Raw genomic sequence first — 15,628 nt, 5'->3', positions numbered from 1 at the left:
CTTTTTTTTCTAGCAGACCCAGCATGCACCAAATAAAATAGAGACTCAGACAACTTGGTGATTATTTGCTCTAATTAATTTCCTACGCACCTGTTAAAAAAAAAAAAAGGAAAAGAATCTTTTGTTTCTCTTCCATTTCCCTAAGTTCCCCTCCACCCCTTTCTATCCCGGAGCGGGTCCATGACAATGGTTCCATCTAAGGCAGCCATTGAAGGAGGTGAGGAGTCGAAAGCAGTGAGGAAAGTGAAGATTCGAACATTCCCCGCCACTGCCCTCCAGGCAGGGAGTGTGGCAGAGCTGTAATCCCCACTGATGGCTCAGGCAGGGCTGGCCCTGCGTTGGCGGGGGGGGGGGGGGGGGGGGGGGGGGGGCAGGGGGGGGCAGGAGCCCCCAGAGGGCTTCTCACCAGGAACCAGCTCCTAACAACACCCTTGTCTTCATTAGACCAGCTTGGGGTGTCACATTTAATGGTTGTGCTCGCATCTCCTGAGGCTCCCACTGGGGCAGTTCTCAAATTCTTTTGATCCATGAACCTCTTGAGTTGAAAAAGAGACTGCTGCCCCTCCTGTCCTGAAAGGACACCAGGGTTTCAGAGAGAACACTCAGTGGAACCATCTGAGAGACAACACCCAGGGTTTTCTTTTTATTTAAGGTCGTGTTATCAGGAGGTTATCACTTTGTCCCCAGAAGTAACACCAGTAATTGCCCCGGATGTGTGCAATCAGCCTGATCCTGAGCCATGCAGGGTCGTGGCTCTCCCTTCGTGTGCCCATCACGAAGACATGCAGTTAGGAACGGCGGTCCTTAGCATTCCCATGCCCGCCCATACGTTGGCAGACAGCACCAAAACACTGCCCTATTTTGTCTCCCCCGGGCCCGTTGCCTCTGTCTCCGGCACTTGCATAGCTCCTCAGCTCACTCTTGGATAGTAATACGAAGGCCTTCGAGTCTCAAACACAGTCTCCGTTCAGAGTTATAATGTCCAGTTCACCAAACCAGAAGTAAAATTCTGACCTTGACCGAAGCTCAGATCTCACCTGTCCCTCAGCCCGGGCCTTCTACACGCCCCCCACTTGGAGCCACGAGGATTGTTTCTGCTCTTTTTCTCACTTACCTCCCCTCACCTGAGTATTGCTATTGAAACCTTCGAGGAAGCAGAGAGAAAGGGTCATAGAGACCCTTTTGCACTTGAAGTGGACTTGTCACAAGATAGCCTCCTGCTGTCTGAGCTGGCTAGCACTTCTGCCTCTTTGGGGGCTGGGTCCTTCGTGGGCCCGTGGACACCCCTCTGCTGAGCTGCCGTGGCTCCAGCTCCCATCTGACAGCTCCCTGCTCTCAGCCCTGATTTTCCAGCTCTTCTGTCCACATAGAACCCAACTCCAGGGGTTTGTCTTAGACGGGTCACAAGATGCTCCCAGGCCAACTCTCCTTCCTGAGGTGTCCACATCTGGATCTGGTGCAAGAAAGCACTTGCACATCCTCAGTCTGCCACCGTCACCGGGGTGGGGGCGCTCGGTGACTGCCCAAGGCTCTGCCTTCCCTCTGCCTCCTCCGAGCTCTCCAGCTGAGTCTCTGAATTTCCCACCTTCTGGGTTTTCCAGTCCACTGTGTCCCTTACATTCCAGGGCATGCATCGCAAGCTTTTCAAGTGGTCCCGTTAAAGGGTGGCTGGCTAGGTTACAGCATTCCAAGGGCTTCCTCCAAACATCTCACAAAATCTCCTCCTTTTCATTCCTTGACCCCTGTATTTCTTTGATCTGGGACCAGGACCCAAGATGAAGGGCAGAAGAATTTTGAGAATCTTCTCTGAAAAACTGTGTGATCGTCGGCCATCTTAGTGAGCTTGCTGTGTTCATTATAACTCGGTGCTTTGCTGAATGCTTTAATTTTGATATCTGATAGTATTTACAAAAGTAGAAACTGAGGCTCAGAAAGGTTAAGTGGTTCACTCAGCACAGCTTAGTACAGGGTGATGCTGAGCCAAGTTCTTCTAACTCAAACAGTCATGTCCTTTCCATGACACCATGCACCTCTGCTGGGTAATAAACAGTAAGTCTATTTAAAAGGAAAAAGAAAAAACAAAAACAAAAACCCTTCACATCACCTAATGGATCCCAGCAGAATGCCAGGGGCGTCAGCCACACCCAGAGAACCTTCGCATAGTTCTTAGTACATTTACTTAAGAAGCTTAAAATAAAACCTGGATCACTGGGCAAGTGTGATTAGCTTCTCAGCAGGTATTTATAGACCTATTTTGTGTAAGAAAGTAAAGTTGGAGCATACAGGGATATCTCATATGAAGAAGTAAAAAGCAGAGCCCTATGAGTAACCTAAAAGGATAGAGTCCTAAGAAGACTTTTTTTTACAAAGTGCATTAGAGTCCTGCCAGCTGCGCAGGTGGTCAGATTCTAAATTCAGAGACATCATAGAGATTGATCAAGGAAGGCTGCATGGAAGAGGGGAAGCCCAGGGATGAGCAGGAGAGGAGAGGACATTCTGATGAGCAGGAATGTGTGAGCAAAGTTAAGGAGGCAGGGCTGTGCAGAGCACAAGAGGCCACTGTGCCAGGAGTGGGGCGTTGACACTGACAGAGGGAGTCTAGAGTGGAAATGTCAGCCTGGTGGGGAGCAGAAAATAAAAGGCTCAAATACTGGGGTTGGGGGGCATTTGGACTATAAACTTCATCCAAGAGGCAGTTTTTCTTGTTTTTGAAAAAAATTTTTTTACATTATTTAGGTTTTTATAGCTGAGGGCATCATTATAAAACACTGCCTCCTGGAAGCCTTCCATGATTTTCCCTTTACTCTGGTAGCTATACTACATCTCAATCATTCTGCGCCAATATTTCATTATCATTGGAGGAGAGGCTTATCTGCCTTCTGGGGGCTTATCTGTTCTACACTCTGAGTACCCAAAGATTAGAGCCATGTCTGTTCATCCTTTGAACTTCATGCCTATGCAGCATACATAGCATGTGCTCAGTATGTACCTGTTCATAATAACTGACCTCTATATCCTAGACACCAGCCTAATGGTTTCCTAACCTGTGCCACCCTTCATGCCTCAGAGACAATTTAGTGTAGAAGCTTGGAGCGCGAACTCTGCAGCCAAGGCTCGAATCCCAGCTCTACAACTTCCTGGCTCTATGGCCGTAAATGAATTCACTAAGACGCTCTGAGCCTCCATTTGTTCCTCATCTGCAGATAGTGAGTCTTTTATAAATATGTGCTATTATCCCCATTTCACGAATCAACAACTGAGGCTTAGCTGAGGAAGGTGCCTAAGATCACACAGCTAATCGGCGAAGGGGCTAGGACTCGGACTCGGGTGGTCTGACTCTAGGACCCATGCCCTCAACCTTTCTGGAAGAAAAGAGAAATGAGGGTATGCAGGACACATCCGGTGTACGGAGAACAGAATGGAGATCCATGGGGCCGACAGCCGCCATCCTGCTCCGAGGAGGCGGGCCTGCGGGGGGGGGGGCGGGGGGAGGCGGAGGGGCACCGGGGATGCTCTGACAGGGACAGGTGGGGGACACGTGGTGAAAGAAAAAATGCAGAACTTCCCCTTTTCCTCCTTTCTGCTCTGTTTCCACCACCCTGGCCTTCCGCGATTGTCCCCTCAGTTCACCTTTCCTACTAGTTCCCTGCTCCAGCAGTGCTCATTCCTGGAAGCCTCTCTGTACCTCCTCATGCTTGGTCTCTGCTCATGCCCTTCTCTCTATTCCTGCCTCTCTAAATATCACCAAGTTCCCAGGCTGCAAAGAGTGGCACTTTCCTGGCCCCTAGAGATGATTAACCTCTCTAATGACACTTGGACTTTCTAGCTTACCCCCCAGAGGGTATGCTTCTCGAGGGCAGCATAAGACCATGACTAACTTGTCTTTGTAACGCCACTGTATGAGACTTGATACCTGGTCTGGTGGATATATGAAGACACGAGTGAATGAAGGATTCATACCAGGATGGACTAACGAATAAGTGAATGAATCAATAAGCCCATGAACAAATATAAGCACCAATTATAAAAATCAAATTATAAGCACCAAATTATAAACAACCGTATGCAGGTCCACTCATGAATGGAGCTTCCCAAGGTCAGCCAAGCCCTCCTGACTCACCCCAGGTACGGGGCACTGTGGCCTTGTTGTTGTTGCTGCCCCAGGGGAATGGTCTTTATCCAACTGACCGGTCTATGCAGATGCCCGGAGCAGCACAGCAGCTCAGGATCCAGCAAAGCTTGGAGCCTTCCTGCCTCACACATCACCACCTTGCCAGGATTGCATGAATGAACACGTGAGCTCTATACGGAAAGGAAATTTTTAAAATTTAATGTAAGTGTAGGAGACTCTTTTTTTCCCTCAGTCAGAGCTTTGACATGTACTATTATCCACCATCTCTATCCCTCTGTCTCTTTTTTTCTCTCCACACACGCACACACTCATCCACTCACCTACTAACTTGTCCTAGGAAGCTGTGAGTGACCAGACACTGTTCTGTCCTTCCCAAGGGAACCAGACACTTGGCATATGATGAAAAGTCAGAGAGAACATTTTCAGATCTCATGTGTCAGGGAAGTCAAGATGGCCAAGTCTCAGATGTTTAGAATAGAGAGATGGCTGAGAAGATGCCCTCCATGAGGTCCCCTGGAAGCCCAAATTCTGTTTTACAACATGAGGCTCCGATGGCTTCTTGTGTGCTCAGATCTATACAACACCTTAGGTGGAGAGGTGGAGGCCCATCTCAGATCTAGTGCCTGTGGATGGAGCGAAGCTGGCTCTGATCTTTCTTATGTGCATAGCTGTTGATGAGGGTGTCCTGGAGGAGGGCTTGTGCAGTTGGGCTTGGCCAAACCTTACACTCTTCAGTAAGATTGCTCTCCTTATGTCAAGGTGACCTGGGAACTTGAACATGGGGACCCTTCATAACCCCAGGAGCAGTTGCCAGGGAAGATATCAAGAGTGGGAAATTCGTACACAATTCGTACAGCCCCTGAGAACCTACAAGCTTGTGTCAGTAACCATGAGTGCCAACACCAGAGCCAGAAGTGCAGTTGGGCACCAGGAGGCAGAAACTGGAGCTTGGTTGGAAGGCAGTGCCAGGGCCTCTGCCAGAAGGAGCTCGTTCTTAGGGTCCCCTTCAGGAGCAGGGATGTCCTAGAGGCCCGCCTTCCCCTTTTATACAAGGATTCCCTGTGTCCTCATCCCAAACCACGCTAAAGGTAGGCCCCACCTTCTACTCAGACAATGGCGAAGGTGTTCTTATTCCAGATCCTGACCAGCCTCTTCTTGGGCCCTGCTGATTCCCACCACAAAGCTCACCTTCCCAAGCTTATGCACCATAGATGCTTCAAAGAGAATTTGGGATTAACTGATGCTCCACTCCCTCTCGTCTTGCTCTGCTGATAACTGGAAGCAAGGGGAGCAGAAGTGAAGGGGATGGAGCCCAGAAACCAGGGCCTATAAGGCAGAGCCCCAGCTCTTTTTTTTTTTTTTTAAGATTTTATTTATTTATTTGACAGAGAGAGAGAGAGAGCGAGAGAGGGAACACAAGCAGGGGGAGTGGGAGAGGGAGAAGCAGGCTTCCCGCGGAGCAGGGAGCCCGATGCGGGGCTCGATCCCAGGACCCCGGGATCATGACCCGAGCCGAAAGCAGACGCTCAACGACTGAGCCACCCAGGTGCCCCAGAGGCCCAGCTCTTAAATAAAATCAGTCTCCACGTGGTAAGGTTATACTCAGGCCCCGGGCATCTAGGGGCCTCAGCGGGACCACCCGAACAAGTAGAAGTTTGGAATGAATGAACGGGAATGGGCGGGTAAAGAGTCCCCCCTTCCATGTTACCCCATCCCCTTGCCCTCATCACTTTTCCCCTCCTCAGGTAGATGAGTTGATGTTGACCCTATAGGGAACTTTAGGGGACCTGGCTGGTCCTAGACACCTGGATCCCGGAGGGGAGATCTGTTTCAGTTATTTCTTAGGCCCCATTTCTCATCCCTGATTTCCTATCCCACCTGCTTTCCTTAACTGAGTAAACCCACAGTTGTCATGGAGACAACATAGTATCCGCATCTCTGCTGCTTTGTAGATCCTTCCAAAAAACAAAACCAGAAAGGGCCCTATGTCTACCTCCCTTGTATTTCTGGCCCAGAACTCCTGTCTAAGAAAATACGTTATGGTGTTTGGAATATCTACTTTGCCCATTCGGTTTCCTACCCTCTTTGTGCCTTTTCTTTGCCCAAGTTTCACCTGAATCCTTAGGAGACGAAGCTTGATTTGACTTCTTTCAGCAGAGGATCTTGAGTTTTAGTGCGCTTCGGCCTCAAAGAGGGTTTGTGTCATCGCTAAGGACAATAGTTGGAGTGGCTGTACCCCTCTTCATGCAAAGGGCAGACAAAATTCTCCTCATATGACAGATCAGCAGTCTCAGCCCAAAGAGGCTAGGTGGCTTGCCCAAGGTCACTCAGCACAGGAGTGCAGAGCCTGGGTGAGGGCCCTTTGCAGCTTTCCCATGCAAACACTGCCACCTTCAGTGGGGTCTGCAGATAAAGACTGAGCACGGTAAGAACTACCACTATTGAGCACCAACTGTGTGCATGGCTCTTGGTGTGCGGGTGTCAGTGAAGCCCCCAAACAACCTTGTGAAGTTGACATCATTATCGTCACCATCTTACAGAGAAGGAAATTGAGGTAGGGAGAGCTGACAACTTAATGTCATACAGCTTATCAGCTGTCCCCTTCAGTGTTCACCTTCAGTACAAACTATGGCCTCTCGCTGAAAAAAAGGGGTCCAGGAGAGGCCATTGCTCTAGTGCTCATCAAAAGGATAAATTTCACTGGTCGGGGCCAGAAATTTCTCTTCCCACCGCCCTCTCCTCTTTGACTCCTGCATAACCCTCAGCTGGGTTTTATGAATGAGGAGGAAAAACTGTCATTGAAAAGTTCAACGAACTTTGGATTCCACTCTCTGAGTGATAGATAGCTTTAATTACTCCGAATTACTCAGCCACTCCACTCTTCTCCCCCAAGTCATTAAAAATAGATTTTCTCTTTGAACTCCACTCCGCTCTGGGTCCCCAGATAGTCAGGAGTTCTTAGGAGTCAGCCCCAGGGTCAGCTTCTGGTCAGAAGGTTGCATGTTGCTTTAGTTGCAATCACAGACTCCAGAACCTCCAGCTGGTTTTCTGGGGGTCGGTGCCTCCTTTTTCTTAATGATATTGATCATGTGACTTTTCACAGCTCCAAGGACAGGCAGGAGGCTGGGCCAGTGTTTACTTTATGAGGATTTAAGGAGGTCTCACACATGGCTATTGATTTTTGAAGAACTGAATCTAACGCTGGGAACAAGCCATAGTGAATTCTTCACGTTAATTACTGGGAGGTTGATTCGTAGGAATGACCGAAGCAGAAAATGTGAGCTCAGGGATGCTCTGCTCCCTGATGAGCAGGTACTGTTGTGTCCATGAGAAAGGTAAGAAACTGGAGGCTTAAGAGGCAAACTGGGTTGCCCTAAGCCACACAGCTAACTCCTGGCCAGACCAGGACAGAAAGCACCTTCCGCCTCTGCGCTGAGGGCTCTGTGACATTCCTGGGAGGTTCGGGATGGGAACTCTTCAACCTGCTCAGAGCCTCTCCCGTTATTGGTCTGGGTCCTGGCCAGCTTGAAAAAGAACCGAGCAGGGGCTCTTCCACCTTCACCAGCCTCTCTCCCTCTCGGCACTCTGACATCACCCCTTTTGTTGCGTCTAGCTCTGGATTCACCATCTGAATCGTTGCTAGCGAACAGGAGAGTGAAATGAGCTAAGAGGCATGCAGTGGTCAGGTGGGTGATAGTACGGATCTTCCTGGACTTAGGATGGTGTGACATCCCCGTAAACCCATCATAAGTTGGAATGCATTTCATACACCTGGTCTACCGAACATCATAGTTGAGCCTAGCCTACCTTAAACATGCTCAAAACACTTAACGTCAGCCTACGGTTGGGCCAGAATCATCGAACACAAAGCCTATTCGATAATAAAGTGCTGCCTGGCTCATGTAATGGATTGAATACTGTACCGAAAGTGAAAAACAGCATGGTTGTGTGGGCACAGAATGGTGTTAAGTCTGCGGGTGGTTTACCCCTGGGATCACATGGCTGACCAGGCGCTGTGGTCACTGCCACCACCACCCAGCGCCACGTACTGCTAGCCTGGGAAAGGATCCAAATTCAGAATTCAAAGTACGGTTTCTGCTGCATGCGTATCGCTCTCCTGCCATCTTAAAGCCGAAAAATCTGAAGTCGAACCATCCTAGGTCTGTGATTGCAGCGTCCAAGAGCATGCCTAGGCACTGCAGCCAGTGCCTGATTTCCAGGAGAAAGAAAGGTGGCCCCGACAGCCAGCCCTTGGGGCAGCCTCAGGAGAGGGGGCCTTCCGTCTCCAGGGCGGCCTGTCTCCACCTTACCCCCTCAGCCCGGGAGTCAAACAAACCTGGACTCCAGGTCTGTGCCTGCCACCTGCGAGGCATGTGACCTTGGGTGGGTTATGCCACCTGCGACTGTTTTCTAATAAGTAAAGCGAGCCTAAGAATACCTTGCCTGCGAAGTTGGCACAGGATTAAATGAGATAATATACACCATGTGCCTGGCATGCGGTAGATAGAAAACTATCATTATTATTATTCCTGCTGCCTCATGCTGTTCCACAAGCTCAGCCAACTGCTCAGCCCAGAGCCGGGTGGAGCCGGCCAGGAGCCTGCCAGCCATCAGCAGGAGACCTCAGGCCCTATCGCCTCCTCACCCCTCTGTCCTTGGGGAGCAGATCCAAGGAGGGGATCTCACGGCTGCCCCATACCTCTGCCCCTTCCCACTCCCAGCAGGGAGGTTTAGATGAAGATGCGGCTTCAGGCTTCCAGTAGACAGTTAGCTCTTTGCCCGAAAGGACATGAGGGAGAAGCTGGCTTTTCCCATGGAAACTTGCTGGACCATAGGTGATGTAGCACGAAGCATGTCAGGAGCTGGTGCAGCCTGTCCTGTCCCTGGGGGGTCCACTGGGGCTTGGCCTGGGCACTGGGCTAGGCCTCTCCAATCAGCTGCCTGCGTCCCTTTCCTGGTGAGGACCCTGAACCCTGGCCGCATCAGGTGTGAAGGGAAGGTACAGAGCCCCAAGCACTCGGGCCTCTCGAGGCTGATTGCACTCGTTGCCACGGGGCTGACGGGATTTGGGGAAAGCCTGTGAAGAGAGACTCCACCCGCCTATCCATCGCCCCATGAACAACTACTGGGTGCCAGCAAGCTACGCAGAACTGTGGGGACAGAGAAGAAAAAGGCTTACCTGCCCTCGGGGTCCTTCCTGCCTCCTGAACCTGGCTCTGGGCTCACCTCAAACCTTGTCCTAATGAAACTGTCCTCTGAAACTCCTGTCCCTCCGCATCCTCAGAAAGCTCCCTTACAATATGTCACCAGCATGGGCCATGGAGGAGACACTTTGCCACTCACTCTGAGATGGAGCTGGGGCTAAGCCAGCCCCTTGGGGGCCTCTCTTTCCTTGTGGATCAAATGGAAATCATAATCCCTAACAATGGCCGCCCTGTCTTCCTCCCTGGGGAGTTGTGCAGGTCAAAGTAGATAAAGTGTGTGAAAGCGCTCAGAAAAGCTCAAACCCTCCCCTGGTACGTGGTGTCAATGCCACGGATGGCAGTCCACGTGCCAGGCCTGGCCACCGCTCTCTTCAGCCTGCCCTCTGCCGTGGATGAACAAGAGCGTCAGCACTTGGGTGGAAAACAGGCTTGAATTGGAGCAAAAGGAAAAAGTGGGTCTGAGACCTTCCTAACTGGAAGGGGAGAGGGGGCCAACTGGTGGGACCACCTAAAGAAGGTACAAAGGGAAGGAGCAAGGCTTGGGGAGACAGTTGGCTTCAGCTGCTGTGTGCTTTGCCCCAGGCCCCGGGGGCCAGGAGGCTGTTGATCGGACCAACTGCCTGCCCCCAGCCAGGCTGTGTGTGCCACCTGGCTCCTGGCCACTGAGAAGGCCTCTGTTTCTTTCCTTGTGTCAAGAGGCCGGGGACACGTGTGGGGACAGGTGTACCATCTGGCAGGGGTGCGGCAGATTCCAGGGAAGCAGGGCATTAAATGCTCATTCTCTGAGGGGCCCTGGCAGCCTGGAGAGCAGCTTTCCCTAATTGCTTCCTATTCTCTGTGTCTCTGTCTTGCACAATGGCAGAGGAATCCTGCAGAGCCTCGGGAACACTGAGCACCATGCTCCCCCGAGGTGAACCTCTGCTCTGTGTCCTTTGAGCCATGACGGTCTCTTGATTCTGCCTCTTTTGTGACATCTATCCCATTGTGTTGAGATTATCTGTTTCCTTGGTTTTGTCCTCAAACAAACCAAGAACTCCAGGAAGGCAAAGAACATAGCCCAAGAGTGTAGCACAACATAAATGCTCAGTAAATGTTTAAGGACTGTGGGGGACCCAGGCACAGTCCATTGTCAGAAGCCTATGTGTTGTGCTGCCTCACCTTAGATATTTCCCCAGTAGACCCATCTGGGTTCTCAGAAGCATGTAGCTCCTTTCAGGTGTCCACACAGGGCGGCAGAGACATGGCATTGATTCTCTGTGCCCAAGCTCACTTGGCAAAGGGCTCTGGGTCCTCTGCCTACCATTGGACGACTCTGAAGAGTGGTGATGTGTTTGTACCTGAGGTACTCACTGTCCAGGGCCTCAGGGGCCTTCCTGGCCTCACCCCGGGTGGTCCAAACCCCAGCAGTCTGCCATGTTCTTCAAGATTTGGAGGAACGAGTCTGGCCCCAGCCATTCCCTCAGTGACTTGCCGCCATAGCCGATAATAATCTGATGTCATGTCCCTGGCTGTGCAGAGCCTCCCACCCTGTGGGCTACGTGTTGTGCTAAGAAGAGGGAGCGTGAGGGGGAACCACCCTAAACTCTGCATAGCCCCACTGATCCCTTCCCACATAGAGCTCCAATCCTGCTGAATCAGGCCAAGGAAGCCACTAGAGATGCAGGGCCCCAAGGCCAGAGGAGCCAAGAACACAGTGTGAGTCACCTTTAATTAAGAGCATTTCTTAAGTAAATGACTTAATAGGACAGTTATATTCATTAGAGGTATAATTACAAGACCTAAGATCAAGCAGAAAAGAATGCGGAGCGTGAGGGTGGAATCTGTCCGGAGCAGCTCCGTGGTCCCGGGGAGAAGGCGGTGGAGGGGTCAGCAGAAGGGCATCCTCCGACTGGTAGGCTTCTCATTGCTACACTCATTTCCCAGCCTAGCTACCCTTGGATCCCAGCACTCAGCCAAGGGGGTGGGGGAGCCTCAGGCATAATTAAAATGCAATCATAATAAACAAACACTAATTAAAGCGTCACAGAGTGTCCCATTAAACTCTGAGTCAGCCCTGACAAAGTGCCGCCTTGACTCAGTGGATGCTCTGCCGGAGAAAGCTCGAGCTGCTTCTCGAGCTTCTTGAGACCACTCCCAACCCCACCCCATCCTGCCCCACTCCACCCAGTCCCAGAGCATGTGCCCGCCAGTCACCGGGGATGCCGGGTGAAGCCTCCAGATTTCTGAGATTCGAACTTGGTCCTTTAGGGCCTCCATAGACTCAGAGTTATCAGGGCCAATTTCTCCCTGGGCAAAGAGCAGTCCCCAGAATGCCCCCTTCTCCTGCTCCCCTAAAGCAATCTCGTTCCTTCCATAGCCCCAAAGCCAAGTTCTATTTCCACTTCTTCCTGTCCTGGGGACCTGACGTTTAAAAAGACTCTCCCAAGGAGTGAGGTTATCTGCATCCATGGTTCCCAATTTTTCGGTCCTAAGAATAGCTGGAGCGCTTGTTAGAACTATTGCTCAGGCCCCATCCCAGAGTTTCTGACTCAGTGGGCTCTGGGTTTTCTTGTCCCAGAAGCTCACAGGTCATGCCAACAGGGCTGGGTCCAGACCATGCATGGAGAGCCATTGCTCCTTGAGAGTCCCTGGGCCGCCTCTTTCTGGAGGACATTCTTCTGGCCACGCAGTGGCAGTCTGGAGAGCTCAGCCACTTCATACGTCCCCAGTCCCATGGTCTTCCCTGTCCTTCCCAGCTTAAGCCAAACCTGCCTCTCCAAGTTTAGACCCACCGCTCCCTCACTCTCACGCAAGGTTTGCTGAAGAAACTCTGCTCTCCACTTCGTGCCGTGACTCTTTCCACCCGGAGCGCTCTCCATCTGTGTCAATACGATTCACCCTTCAAGACCCAGGCCCCTGCCTTGTTTTCTCACAGAAGCTGCTTGGGACTCCCATCTAGAGCAGCACTGGCCCAGAGAAACAAAGCGCAAGCCGCAAATGCAAGCTCCATGTTTACTTGTAACTTTTCTAACAGCTAGATTTCTAGAAGTCGGAGGGATGAAGTAGAATTAATAATAGGTTTTATTTAACCCAGTATCTGAAAAAAATTCATTTTTAACATGTGTCAATAAAAAAAGTATTAATGTGATCGTTTACATTTTTTTGTTTCCATACAAAATCTTCAAGACCCAGGGCATCTTGTGTCCTTAGAGCGCATCTCAGTTTGAACCCGCCACATTTCAGGTGCTTATAAGCACACAAGCTAGCGGCTGTCGCTTTGGACGCGGCAGACAGAAAAGTATTTTCTCTTTGCTCCGAATCCCCTCAGCTCTCTTGCAATGCCTTAGAGCACACATCACTCTCTTGTCTTTTTCTTGCGGGTCTGTTTGCAACCTGAAGTTGATGGCTGTGTTTTAATGTGCAATTGCTTTCATTCCCCTGAAGTGCCTAGCACTGGCCCCTCTCTATATGTAGGATGTGATCAATGAATATGGGCTGATGAATGAATATGGAAACACAGGAATATAGAAAAGACAGAGAACCCACAGAAACATCTGACGTGGAGGGTCTCTTCCCAGTCCCAGTGACATTTCTTGCCTCTGGTTTGTGCCTGGCTAGTAGATCTCAGAGGAGAGAATCATTCAAGTTTTAGAACCACCCCCACCCCAGAAGTTTCCTGTTTCACTTTGCTCTTCAACTCGGTGCCTTAAAAAAAGAGAGAGAGAGAGAGAAATTCCCACCAGGAGGGCCCAGGAAACAGGAAAAATAGTTGTGCTATTGGTTTCATGTTTGGAGAAGAACAGGGTTCTCACTATCTCCGTGGCACTTGGCGTGAAAGTGGGCTTTGTTGCTGGAGACACTGCTCCCATTCAGGGCCGCCTTCCCCAGCTGCTGAGAGCCGGGCTGTGTTTTGACAGACAGGCCGAATGCAATGCAGACAGTTGTTTTAATTTCCAGCCAGATGCAGACATCACTCACACGGAGCTCGGAACCCAAGAAAAGAAGGCTGGGCCCTGGGCTGCAGTGGCACTCAGGGCTCAGAGGGCGGGTTGGAGGGGGCCGGCGGAAGCTCCCCGGGCCATGGGGTCACAGAGATCCTGGAGGGCTGAGAGTTCCAGGCCCCGGAGAGGCAGGCTTTCAGAAAGGTGCTGCTTGGAGGGATCACAGGCCATGAGTCAGAGGTCAAGGGTTACTTCTTAAGGCAATGTGATGATGCCCGAGGCCCATGGCAATGGCTGGGTGGTCGCTTTTATTTATTTATTTATTTAGTTAGTTAGTTATTTTAAAGATTTATTTATTTATTTATTTGAGAGAGAGGGAGAGCGTGTGTGCGCGCGCGCGCAGTGGGAGAGGGGCAGAGGGAGAGGGAGGGAGAGAATCTCGAGCAGGCTCCATGCCCAGCGCAGAGCCCGACACACGGCTCGATCTCAGGACCCCAAGATCATGACCTGAGCCAGAATCAAGAGTCGGACGCCTCACCGACTGAGCCACCCCAGTGCCCCTGGATGGTCTCTTTTAATTGTACCAAATTGTTCGGGGCAGAAATCGTGAACAGTCTCAAGGAGGAGCTAGGTAAATTGTGGGAAATAGACTCCCAAAGGTCAGAATGTGAAGGACAAATGCAGCCTCCCTCTGAGGGCAGACATCCCTCTCACAGTCTTCCAGACACCTGTCACGTTGACTCTGCTTTCGCATCCCAGTGATGGGAGTTCCTTGCAGAAGCGAGGGCTGAATGTTATTGGACAACTTTGACCTTCCTAGTTTGGGCTTTCCTGAAATTTTTCACCCATGAGTCCTGTTGTGGTTACATTGCTGCCCTTCAAACATTGGAAAACCACCTCAAGCCTCATCTTTTTGGATCTAAATAAACATCTCAGGTCCATCAGCTGCACCTCAGATGCTGCATCTGGATCCCACCCCGTCCTGACCACTCTTCTGGGAAGGACCTCTGGTTGAATAACACCGCTCTTGGAGCTGAGACCTGAGCTGGGCACTCCCCACTGTGGGGTGTCCTCTCTCCACCCTGACACGTTGTCTGTTTATGCAGCCCAGGAGCAAATTAGCCCCTTGAGCTATTATATCAACTGGTCAGGTCACACAGGACTCACACCCTCGGTCTAGCATATAGGAGGTATTTCAGACCAGCCTCCACTCACAGTACCAATTTCTTCAACTGAATTGCAAGATTTGACTATTATCCTTCCTGCATTTCCTATTTTTGTTATTCAAAGGAGGTTAGGGCTGTTTAAAGCTGATCATGTCCACCCACTTATAGGAAAGCCTTGCGATACGAATATTAGTTGTTAGGATGCGCTAAGAACGAGGAGCACCCAACGAAGAAAAGGAGCCTCCTGGAGCTGGGCACGAGACCTTTCATTGTCTGGCCCGGGAGTACATGCCCTGACATCTCGCCCCACCCCAGCCAGCCTACACCCTTGAGTTCTGCTGAACTTGTCCATGATCACTTTGGCTTGTAATAATCACTGAGCGTGCCGTGCCCTTCCGTGTCTCTGCAGCATCTGTCTCCTACCCTGACTCACGCTTTCTCCAGCGTCCAGCGGCTGCTTCCCCAACAGCTTGTCCTGGGTGCCCCTCCTCCAAGGTCACGCCTGTCCCAGGCGAGGAGCTCCAGCTTTGCAGTTACCAAGTCCCCCTGGACTCAGCTCTGCGGGGCAGGCTCTGTGTCCTGATGGCTGGTATTTCCCTCTCACATAGCACTGGAGCCTCACTGTGGTGACATATGATAAAGATTTGCTAGATAAGCATGTTAAACTCCAAAGCCTCTCAGGAGGATGCTGTGAAAGTGTCTCGGGCAGATCCTTTGTCGCTCTGCCCGGAGGCAGAACACCATACGGCTGGACCCTGGGTTGTGGGTTTGCACTTGCGATCACACATCCGGTGGGTGGGGGACCTCTCTGCCCTGACAAAGGAGAGCCCAGCCCCAGCCCAGCAAATGGTTTTGCAGCCCAGCAGCCTCCGGCCCCAACCTGCAGCAGTACCTAGTATCGCAAATGGAAGACTTCAATCTTCTGACCCCCTTACCTGGCCTGAATGTCACACGCTGGACAGGTGGTGGTGTCGGGTCCAAACAGGCCCATCTCAAGGGCCTGCAGGGCTCCACGGGGCAACTGGCAGGAGTTCGCTGGGGCTGCATCCTTGGGGTGGGGGACAGGGACTTGATCTGTAAATTCCCACTTTCCCTAGCAAGACGGACTCAGACAGGCAGCTCATCTCTGTGGATGTTCCCATTTAGCCAGATTTTTCAAAGGATGTTAGATTTACTAGAAAAAATTGAATGCAAACATCAGAGAAT

At 51.1% G+C, this 15,628-nt stretch overlaps 1 protein-coding gene across 10 annotated transcripts in view; it reads left to right on the top strand.

The window, feature by feature from the left end:
- PLXNA2 (plexin A2) overlaps positions 1 to 15,628 on the top strand; it is a 205,508-nt gene that overhangs the window by 115,819 nt on the left and 74,061 nt on the right. Inside the window, exon 7 of one of the 10 annotated variants that reach the window (XM_027610557.2) lies at positions 1,768 to 1,794. The exons of the other annotated variants lie outside the window; for them this stretch is intronic. Coding sequence (XP_027466358.1) covers positions 1,768 to 1,779 — 12 coding nt within the window. The 3' untranslated portion in view covers positions 1,780 to 1,794. Of the gene's footprint in view, positions 1 to 1,767; positions 1,795 to 15,628 lie in introns of those variants that run through there. 10 annotated transcript variants of the gene reach the window in all.

This window comes from Zalophus californianus, chromosome 10 (genome assembly GCF_009762305.2).
Source record: "Zalophus californianus isolate mZalCal1 chromosome 10, mZalCal1.pri.v2, whole genome shotgun sequence".
Lineage (NCBI taxonomy): Eukaryota > Metazoa > Chordata > Mammalia > Carnivora > Otariidae > Zalophus > Zalophus californianus.
Note: the sequence above shows the minus strand (reverse complement) of the source record. Positions and strands in the feature narration are given on the sequence as shown.